At 36.0% G+C, this 12015-nt stretch overlaps 1 protein-coding gene across 1 annotated transcript in view; it reads right to left on the bottom strand.

Moving 5' to 3' along the window:
• MEGF10 (multiple EGF like domains 10) overlaps positions 1–12015 on the bottom strand; it is a 99828-nt gene that overhangs the window by 53349 nt on the left and 34464 nt on the right. Inside the window, exon 5 of the mRNA XM_042823088.1 lies at positions 10673–10765. Coding sequence (XP_042679022.1) covers positions 10673–10765 — 93 coding nt within the window. The remainder of the gene's footprint in view (positions 1–10672; positions 10766–12015) is intronic.

Raw genomic sequence — 12015 nt, 5'->3', positions numbered from 1 at the left:
CTGCACCAAGGTCAGGCAGACACACGCACATATGCTAACACGACATGCACACACACACCAAAGTGCCAGCTACTGGCTGCCAAACAGAGCTGAGGTTGTACATCATCTGTCTCAGCACAGGGTGTGCATGAAAGAGAAGCAAAGTAGAGAAACAAGAGTCCTGTGTTCAGAAAAAGCCAGTCTGTGCACCATGGTTAATTTTCTGTATTTATCATAAAGAAATAGCCAAATACTGTTGTTTTATACAGAGCACTATTCTTGCAAAGGTGAACATAATTTGTTGCTTTTTTTTTTTTTTCTTGCATATATATTGTATTTATCCCCAGTTGTTTGGTTGTGGTTTTTTGTTTGTTTGTTATAAGCAGATGTTTATAAGCAGATGTCAATTTCAGTTATTCCTCATGGAATAATAATTAAAACAAACAAACAGAAAAAAATTAGGGATGCCTGATAAACAGAAGAACCCAGATCGGCCAACAGCTCATGGTTGTTCCAGGGCAGAATTAAGGATGAACATGACCTAAACCCTATCTAGCTTATCTAGCTGCACTGCTCACTATTGAATTCCATAGGAGACTCCTGAGGTCCTTCCTACCTTCATCTTACACTGCTGGGAAAAAAAATATTTCAAAGGAAAAGCTTAAAAACATGATGGCGTTGAAGCCCTATCTTGTTACCATTTTTGCTTTTATACTTTCTGTTTGTCTGCACATCATGCAATGCTACCAATATCAGGCGGGAAACTTTTCCTTCAGAAGGCTGCTTGCTGAAAGCAAAAGCCTCTGAGAAAAAGGGCACCACACTGTATAAACCCTCAATTAAACAAGCAGGTATGGTACAAAACTCCAAGACAATACAAATCTATCAACACATAGAAATGCTCTACGAAACTGAGTGCCAAATGTTGATTTTAGGAACATACAGAAGCTCAAGGATTCATGTGTAAAGAAGATACTTTTGAGAAGAAAAAAAAAAAAACCCATGATGTAAATTGCCTTTTTTTTTTTTTTTGTCTTTTGCAGCATTTGTGAAAGTTTAATGTTCTGTATTTCCCATAGCTCCAATGCACACTGTAATTATATGAAGCTAGATGTGTTTTTATGCAAATTGTTTCTGAACCGCTGATGATTTGCAAATTGCAGCATAGGGAAACTTGGTATTTTATAACACTAAATATTGATTTCTATTATTATTTGGAAGCATCTTTGCAGAATTTGGTAATTTCTTTCTTATTCTATATAAACAAATATATTTTTAACAAAATGAGATTGCACACTTGGGGGCATTTTTTGGCTTTTTTAGTTGATTTCATTGAAAGGCAAAAAAAAAAAAAAAAAAGAATAAGTAGTCTATTCTTGACAAACCCATCTTGATCACCTACAGTTCTACACTTCTGTAAAGAATAGCCTGTAATGAGAACAAAATAAGGCTATCAAATCAGGTCAAAAAGAACATTTCAGTAAAATTACACTTAGAAACTCTGATTTACAATTACCCTTTAAGAACACTACATTTCACTTTATTCAAGACAGACAGTGATTTTTTTGCTTTTTTTTTTTTTTAATTGATTGGTTGGTTTACTTTTTTAAGATCTGACTTCTCTTTCTGTTTTTTTCTTGTTTGTTTGTTTGTTTGTTGGGTGTTTTTTGTTTTTTGTTTTACTAATAGGGATTGAAAGCAAAAAATAATAGCAAAACTAGGATTTACTATTTTTACCATTGTTATTTGAAGATGTCCTCCATGCACCTCCAAGATAGCAGAACGGAATTTTATTTTGGATTGCGTGTCTTTCTGGCTTTTTACGGGAAAACACTGTTGTATATTTCTGGAATTACATAACACTGTTGCCAAAACAGAGGGGACTCTTATTGGAGTACTGGGCTATAGAGCTTTTATGGTCTTTAAAAACACCTGAGAACAAAATCTCCATCTCCAAAAAGCAGGTACAAAGTGGACCACTCCCTCTCCTGGCACGCAATACTGTCAAGAACAAATCTAAAATAAACAAACAGTAGCAAATACGCAGTTCCTCTCTGCCCCTTCAACATAATTTCCTCAGATAAGTCACAGCCAATAGTAAGTGAAAGACAATTTTCTTTGCTCCAGTGTGTAAAATAAATTGAAGCTGGCTGCAATTTCAACATTAGCTCTGATCATCCTTTCTTTGTTTCTAAGTTGTCATGTCAAGGATAAGTCTAAATCTTTGCCCCTTCCTTGGCATCACTTCTTAAACTCTCAGATATCTATTGGTTTGTCCTTAATTTCATGGCCTTTATAGTCTAACTCTCATCTATCATTTCTTATTCAAGTGTAAAAATATCAACCATCACATTTACATTGTCCATGACATTGGGCCCTTTGTGATATTTTGAGACTGTTGTCTTCCTTGCTTCTCCTCAAGTAGTCCCTATGACTTGGCAAAGCTCTCCATACAACAAACTATAAAATTGCTAAATTGTCCTTCTCCATGTCTCTACCTTTCTATGAAGTCTAGAAAAAGTTAACACAAATTCTGAGGCAAATATGCTGAAATCGATACCTCCCAGTGTCATTCACCTCCTCCATTATCTTTTACATGTTTTGAACTTTGTTTTCATCTGTTCTTTGCCATCAATTACAGGCTCTCTTAAGACAGAGGCAACTTTCCATTCTATATTTTTACTTGCAGAAGGTCAACCATGTCCTGGGCTGCAACATAAGAAGTGTGAACATCAGATTGAGGGAAGTGACTGTCACCTTCTACTCCACTTTCACTAGGACCTGGAATACTAAGTTCAGGCCTAGGCCCCCAGCACAAGAAGAGCATGGAACTGTTGGATAGGTCTAGAGGAGGTCCACAAAGATGCTCAGAGAGCTGGAGCACCTCTCCAATGAAGAAAGGCTGAGGGAGCTGGGTTTGTTCAGCCTGGAAAAGAGAAAGCTCTGGGAAGATTGCACTGCAATCTTTCAGTATTAAAGGGGGCCTGCAGCAGGAGAGTAACACTTTATCAGGGAGCGTAGTGCTGGACATATAGTAAGGTATAATGTCTTCAAACTGAAAGCAGGCAGATTTAGATTAGATATTAGGAAATTCTTCACTCAGAGGGCGGCAAGGTCCTGGCACAGCTGCCCAGAGCAGCTGTGGATGCCCTATTCCAGGAGGCGCTCAAGGCCAGGTTGGATGGGGCCTGGGCAGCTGAGCTGGAGGGATGTCTCTGTCCATGGCAGAACAGTTGGGACTAGATGACTCTTAAGATCCCTTCCAATTCAAACAGTTCTGTCATGCTGTGATTATCAGGGAATAACAACTACTAATAGCTAAGTATAGCCAATGCTAGTAAAATAGAAAAATACTGAGAAAATGCTGATTTATCCAAAGGAATAACTTACTGACAAGCTTGCTATGATAAGTTGCCCTAAGGCTGTCTTTATTTTAGAATCTGGATTACTTCTCTCAGCTCGAGAAGTCAGAAACCTGCCTAACATAAATCCACAGTAATAGAACTGGCATTTTAGATATCCATTTATAAGTAGACATAACATACATCACGCTTCAGATCAAAATCTTGTCAGAAAATTGGATCGATATCCTTCTTGACAGAAAAGAGAATGTTTCACTTGCATAACAAGACTTACCAAAATCATATTTTACATAAATGTATTATGTAAATTTAGTCCATACAAAACTAAATGTGAAAAATACTTTGTGGGTTCTCAGTTACTCTTTGCTGATATGGACAGGAAAAGTCATAGCCATGCAGATGCTATTCTTAGTGATCTTAATTTCAAAGCTTGTCTCAGTTTAAAACATTTCTTGATTAGCAAAGAAAAAGCCATAATAAAAATATAGAAGTAGTCACAAATCCAGATCATCCTTATACTAGAAAGTTTACAGAGTACTGAAGCTATTCTCTGGTACTACAATTTGGTTAGTTATTAGTCTAAATTCATGGCATTTGTTTCCCTTAAGAAACTCCTGCAGGGTAGGGAACAGATAATTATTTTCCCTAGTAAAATTAAAACCAAATAAATGTCAAGTCCCGCAGATTCTGAAAATAATAAATACTCAAAATTTGACAGAATGCATAGACCCTTGTCAACCTATGTGTCAGCCTAGATTTCGAGACAGTAAATGTGGAATACAGCAAACAAAAATTTCAGAGATGTGTCTAACAGGTAAGATAACAATGCAAAAAAATATTAGAATAAAAATATCCTTAAAAAAAATAATTCAGAGCCTTATTTAATAAGCACATGAGATTATTCTCCATACACTGTTGGATATAATCTGTTCTAGTCACCTTCAGATATTATGAAAATTCATGCATGTATATATCAGAAAAAAAATCTTTTCCTGAAGAAAGTCACTCATGGTAATTATAAAATGTCCGTTCATTTTAGTAAAAGACTTATTTTACCTACATCCCAGACACAGCAATGCATAGTGGGTTTTTTTGTTGTTTTGGGCTTTTTTTTTTTTTCCAAAATACACATTCTATTAAGTCTGGATTTCCTTTGAATCTTTGCTTTTATCTGATTTCATTTGTTATATTGAAGGCTTTTTACCCTGTGGCATATTTTTCATTCTTGCTTTTTGTTTCGTGTAAAAGAAAGGATTTTATTCAAAATGCTAAGCTTTAATTTAATTTAGAGATTTATTACTTCTTTCAATTTTCACTTTGTAAAAGCTTTTTGACCCGTGAAGTGGAAGAACAATAAAAATGTGTTTTTCAGATCCTATGAAAGACTGGAACTATATGCCTTTCACATGCCATAAATTTCAAAAGATTCTTTAAAGTGCTTTAGACATTGGAACACAAGACTGGAAAATTGCTAAGGAAAACATACAGATGGTTCTTGGTGTTCAATTTATCTTGGAACTGAGATGAAATGTGTTAAAAATAATCACTATTACTGGAAAAGTTATAAAATTATAACAATCTGATTGCGTTTTTAAAAATTGACTGTTGTCCACGATCCTGATTTAGCAGATCTCCCTGCAGAATACTAGCTTTTATTCTTCATTCTTTTTATAATACTTTCTAAGATCTTGAAGGTCACCTAAATTTCTAAATTAGTCAAAAAAATTATCCTGTGATAACAGGATAAACAGCCAGTGACTAAATACATAAGAAATACTGAAAATACGTTTGTATTGTTACTGGGGAAAAAAAAAATATTACGCAGATGTTTTCCTACAGATCAACTCAAATAACCACAAATACACTGAGCTTAAAAAATGATCAAAGACAAAAAATGATGTGTTTCTCTGATACACAAAATTTTTACAAAGGAATAAAATGATTACTGTTTACTGCAATGCCTTCCTTCAGTAAATTTCAACTAAATTCTGTAACTGATAACTAAGTTTTGCAGAAAATATATTTATTTTTCTTCATAATTTCCTGTAGTGACTACAATGACAATGAAGGCGATAGCAACTTCCAGTAATGTCTGTTTTCCCTCCTAGCACCTGATCTAACTTGTTATTGGGTTAGTTTCTGAGTCCAAAGATACCAGCCTTTTTGAGGCAAAAATAAATTGTTCAGCTGGGAAAATTAGTAACTCAGGAGATCTGCAGGCATTCCAGCGAAGGACATGGGAATGTTATGTATAACAGGAAAAGTTTAAATTTTAAACTGCTTATGGTGTGTTGTCACTTTTGCTAACAGGATGTATTTGCATATGTGGCCATTCGGAAGCTGGAAGGAAAAGTTCCACATTACTTGAACGAGCTATTTCTCTACAACCCATAAAAACAAACAGCTCTGTATCAGGACACTGCAGTTTCACCAGTGTGTTTAGCAATTTCTAAGTTCCATGAATTAAGCTTCTGCAGCTTGAGCATGTGTTTAAAATCAGAATCTATTCCTTAAGACTGCTATAGCTTAGTAAACTTAAGCAAGAGCTAATTCTTTATGTATACCTTGTAAGCTCTTAGAATGCTTTTGAGAAAAAAAATCAGAACGCAGTGTAAACATTCAAGATTCACAGGCTGTGCTACTGAACAGACAAGATGCTCCTGGGCCCCCTGCCTGCACTTAGGGGGGCTGTTTCATTTGGTGTGCAGAGGTGCCTGCAGAAAACATTCACGCATCCACTTCATAAGGGTTAATGGACATTACAAGCTCTACTGAGAAACTGGCAGTGCCTGCAACTCACGTGAGCGTCTCACACAAGCTGTGCCAAGCAATCCAGTTTCTGCCATATTCTGCATCTGCCAAGTATCATGAAGAAAACAGTGATTTGAAAACCTAACATCCACAAGTGAAATCTAACTGTAGCCGAGCTATTGCACCTTAGAAGTTTCCTTAACTGTATTTATAGGTTAAAAGATGGTTTTCTGAGATTACAGCTTTAAACACCTTGCCTGAAATATTAAAGAAAAAGCCAATGCTTCTTTTCTTATGGTTTATAAAACCATGGAGCCAAATTATGCCTTTATACCATTTGTTGTACCTCTGTGCCCTCAGACTATAGTACATTATACTGTACTCGGAGTATATATAGATTTACTATTAATCACCATCAGAATTACAGATGAAAATTTAGCCATTCAAACAAACCTGAGATTAAACAATCGAACATAAAGCGCTTATTCATGTTTCCACAGGCAGTTCTAGCATATTTATATAAACCAGAAAAGAATACAGGTCATTCCTTTTTTTCCTATATTACTCAGGCCAGCCGGGAACCAGTAATGCTGTATCGTTTGCAGTCAAGCCAGTGTAATATTGATTTTGGCCTTTTGCCCCTGCTCCAAGCTTATGCAGAAACTGTCCTATTGATTCTGACTGAATTATTTGTGGACTACTAGGCATGAGAAGAAAAACAAAGGGAATGTCCTGATTGCTTACTGGGGCTCCACATTAGACAATCAGGTCCATATTTTATGTTTTACAGCAAATACTGTTCTACTAAGGAGAATAGAAAATGGGCAGAAAAAGTAATTTACAAATGGAAAAGATAGTTTGGTCAGTACTACACATCTGATAGCCAGTTATCATTGTATATAGCAAATTTTATAGAAGACTGCTTTATGCATAGCCTTCTGTCAAAAACATTCTCACACAACAACCAACTTGACACATGCAATTCAAAAATCTGATATAAAAAATAATTTAAGATAGGTGGGTTTGGTTGATTAATTGGTTTGCTGTCATGTTTTTTTGATAGAATCTATTTGTTCACATTTTTAACATACAAACAAGGCTATCTTTACCACCTTATCCTTTTTCTGTTTTACCCTCTCCTCAGACTAGAATTAATTAAATTGTTCTCCTGAAGTTCACAAACATTTCTTCTAAGTGATGCTGACAGCACACACATTGTGCTGACTCACTTGATCTGAGATACATGTTCAGCATGTCTTCTGCCCACTCATTTGTCATTCATCTACTGTGCTCAGTCAATAAATTATCATTAGAATAACTTGTTTTGCATGAGTTTCGTTGTTTCTTCTAGAATGGAAGGGTTCTGTTAACCCACCTAATTCAATTCGTTTTTTCCCTTCAGGTATATGTATGTTAGCATCGTCTCCTTCCTTTCCCACCAAAAATCACTGCAAGCCAACAGTGAGTACCTGCAATACTTTTAACTAAAAAGAAAAAGCCTGAAGAAAAAATACATTTCACACAGACAACATTCTCCAGGGAGATATTAATTAATGAGTCAAATTTGGAAAACACATCTCAGTTTTACTTGCAGAAGAAAACATCCATTCCTATTTTCCTCTCAAGAAGGATGCAGGGTTTTCAGAAAGGCAGAGAACCTGAACGAGGGGAAAGTTAAGAGTAGATTTAGAAATAAGCACTGAATGAGGACAGCCTCAGAGAAAGAATACTGACAAAGTACTCTACTTAAATCTTCATCCCTTTCCCCTCAATTGAAAGCAATCATTGACCTATTAGGCTATTAGGAAGTAATGGTTGCCACATAAAGAAATGAGTCTCTGAAAAGTTTAGTCCCTGAAAAGATTATTAGACCATAGCACACACTAGTATGCAAAGATCAGGAGGAAGCCTTCTTATTCAGCTTTTACTGTACAATACACCAATTTAGTCCATGCAATCACTCTGTCACTTTTAGAGAACACTGAAGTCTTTAGAATGCACTTAACTGCAATTACCTCCCAGGAATCCACTGCGCCATAGAAGCTACAGCATATGGTTTAAAAAAATGTTTTAAACAAAGTGGGTAAATAGAACGGAGAAATAACAGGTAAAATTAACTGTGGGGTGTGTGGCATGGCACATGGACACAAACTGCTTCAGGCCTTACTCTGTTCTCAGGTACTTACAATGAAATGACTCTCAAGTTGATGTGATCTGCACTGTAGCTCTCAGACACATAGACAAGGAAATTACACATGGCTAGCAACAAAGAGCAGCACTCAAAAGAACAACCTAGTGAAACAAATGTCTTACTTAAATTTGTAAACATGGAACAGGACAAATATGAAGCCAAATCTCCCAGCAATGTATGAACAAAACCCTTTCATCTCCTTAGCACCTTCCCCTTCTTCTTGGGCTAGGCCAGCACTCTGAAATAAATATCTGCAGTTCCAGTTAGCTGTAGCGCCTGCAGAAGTCTTCAGAGGATCGCAAGACTCTCCAAAGATTGCACAGTTCAAAGGTGCACAAAAGCTCTCTCAGTTTCAGCCTATTATGTATTCACATGAGAAAATAATTTTGGTATTGAGACTGCCAAGACAAGCAGTCAAAGGCAGTGAACTGAAGAAGCAGCACGGGAAAATAGCTGTACATGTATTCAAAATGAATTATAACAGGCAGGTAAGGGAAACGGACTCTAGCAAATCCTGAGAGAGAAATAATTATTTCCAGAGTGAGGTTTAGAGATTCCTGACTCACCTAAATTGCCTTTTCAGTGAGTTTCAGATTTGGAAATCTCAATAAATAATGGTATATCCTCATTCCGTGTTGCATAGCAATGCTCACTTTTAAAAATCTGAGCAGTTACAGAGAATCTCAATTCATAACGCTTAAAGTTGAAGGCATAAAGTTCACAAGGCATAAAGTTATCATTTTTCAACAATTTCCTTTGAAAATTCTGCACACTAGATCAATATCTACATACAGAGTTGCCAACTATTTTATGCTTGAAGCAAAACTTTGCTTCTTTGTTTATGAAAAGAACCACTTGTAAGCATATACAAAGACCATACACTAAATATAATAACCTTACAGTGACAAGTTACAAGTTCTTTTTCATGTAACTTGTTAATTGTTTCTCACCCCATATTTTATAAAATAAGCTGCCTTCACAACAGATCAGTTCCAGATAGAGTAACATTAGCACCTTGCCTGCAAAGCGAAACAAAACATGTTTCCCTATTTTTATTAAGTGGGGAAAAAAAATGACAGTGAAAATAAATCCAAAATTCTTTTTGACCTGCTTATGATCTAGGTTTTTCCACAAATACTATTTTTACAGGAATCTCCTACTAAGTAAACTCATAGCATAATATCTTTGCAAGACATCCACTCTGTTTTATGAATAAGATTTTCATGTCTGTGAAATTTAAATTATAAACCTTACTTATTTTTTATTAATGACTAAAAATATATATTCCTTTCAAGTGCATGGTTACTAACAGTGACCTGCTTTGATCGTGATTGTAACGAAGTACACGGTTGTAGTGTCAACCTAAACATGACATTTCCTAAAACCTTGTGAAGAGAGAGGAAAGAAAGAATATCTAACCTGTTATAATGAGCAAAAATCCAGAATTATTCTGAGAACCTCTGTTTTGGGTAAAGTGAAGAAAAAAATCAATTCATGGTCTACACAAATGATTACCTTAGACAGAGGAAGAGAACAGTACACAGAGATGCCACTTCTGCCACGGAGGAGTTTCTGTCCTCTGTCAACACTCTCTGTCTTACTGCAGCCTGGCTCCTTGGCTACAGCACATGGTTTTACAGTCAGCAGCTACAGAACAGTGGTAGTGACTAAAATGGTCATCAAATGCTATTACTGCAGTACTTCACTTCATGGATTTGATATTTTGCTGTGTTCTTGTATGAAGTATGTGACAGCCTCGAACTTCATAACTGTTTATTAAGCATGACCACCAGCTGATTGGAGTGTGAGTACAGCCATACACCAAGCAGTGATGGTACCAATCTGTCTTCCTCCTATGTGTGTCCCTCATATTCCTCTCTTGTTGTCCTCTTCTGTACACACTCTTAAAGCAAAGGGGAAGAAGAAAAGAGTTGGGGAAGGATCACCAAAGTGAGAAAAATAGAGAGAAACTGAGCCAACATGGAGGACCTATTAATGCAAGAAGGGAACACAGCTCAGTTTAAAAAGCTGCAGTTTAAAAGCTCAGAACTTTTAAATGCAACCTTGCAGCATCATTCTTCATTCATCAAGAAAACAAAAAAATTGGGGACTTCATCATTCAAATATCATGTTGTTTACTTACTGCAGAAACTAAATTCTATACTATTTGGCATATTTCTGAGCATTAACCATGATATTTAGTGCTGGTGCATGGTAAAGTTGTCTGCAAGTAAACGGAGAAATATGAGACCACACATAGTAACTTGATAACTCAAACATCCTGACCAGAAAGCAGGAAACCAAGCACAGGATCAGTGATGATCTTCCCCAAAGAGGGGACAAAGCAGTGAAAAGAGCATAAGATAGGCAGAAGCAGGTGAAAACTCACCACTGGAGCAGTTGGGTCCTCCCCAGCCAGGCTCACACTGACAGGTGTTTGGAGCAATACAACGACCATGGACACATTTGTCAGCACAGTGAGCTGTCAGTGAAGGAAATATAAAAATAACAAGTTACAGCTCCTAGTATTAAAACAAATATTCAAAAATTACCCCCAATCATGATGTTTCATGCCTCCAACATTGTTTAAAAGCAAAATAAATAAGAATACATTAATGTTCGATGGCCTCCATCAAAATATGCTTTCTAACCTCTGTCTCTTCTATTTTTTCATGTTTTGAAGGCTCCAGCTAAACTATATAATATCATTCAAATATGTATACATGTAGAAAAGAGAAAATCATCCACATTCAGTGAAAAAAACAGTCCTATCGTAATACAGGTTGGAAAGCTGTCTGGCCATGGTAGGGGGCAACTTGCTTTAAGTGTCACTGCTTGAGCAGACTGTTGAATCAGGACTGCCAATCTCAACCCACTCTGTTATTCTGTGAACCCAAGTCTTATGCCAAGGGATATGGAAACCTCTGCAAGCAAAAAGAGTGTGGATAAATATGATTTGCAACATATCAGTATCTTAACATTGATTTTTTTTGAATGGTTGCACAGTTCAAAACTCTGATGACAATTAAGGCAAGCCACAGTGTGTAAATTTTATGAGTCACTGCAACCTTTATAATAGTGCTAAGTGATGCTGCTTGAAACTTTTCATTATCAATACTCATTATGCTTTGCAAGCACATATATGTGCATTTCTACAGTTACGGCTTATTTCAAAATAAGGCTTTCTTTTTAAACAAAACTTAAAATGGCTCCAATACCCAGCACACCAATACAACTTACTCAGAATATGAGACACTGAAGAAATTGGCAATCAGCAAGTTGCTGGCAATATATTCATAAAGAAATGCTCTCAGCTTTCCAAAGTACATACAGTGTAATAATTTCCATCCAGTTCAAACAGGAATAAAACTTCAAAGATGTGCAAAGGATGAGAATTTTCTTATACCTTCATTTCCAGAAAAGCTGTGACAGGAATCTTACTGGTGTACCAATCAATACAAAGTGATCAATATGAAAAGACAAGGCTATGTTTACAAGAAGATTAATGAGATTATACACAAATTATTTATGTTTTAAAAGGATAGAAAATACTACACAATAACTAGGAAAAATAACTTGGTAAACTGCAAAAATTGCAATTTTTTTCCTAATTCAACATCATAAAGCAGGACAGTCATCTTTACATTTTGTGTGGCCATACAAAAAAGAAAGACACAAAGTGATAAACAGTATATATTACTAAAATCATTCATTATTTGAGATCACAGACAT

The sequence above is a fragment of the Centrocercus urophasianus genome, unplaced genomic scaffold (assembly GCF_019232065.1).
Source record: "Centrocercus urophasianus isolate 14NV4802_14NV808 unplaced genomic scaffold, USGS_Curo_1.0 seq_21, whole genome shotgun sequence".
NCBI lineage: Eukaryota > Metazoa > Chordata > Aves > Galliformes > Phasianidae > Centrocercus > Centrocercus urophasianus.
This window is presented reverse-complemented; position numbering and strand designations above follow the sequence as displayed.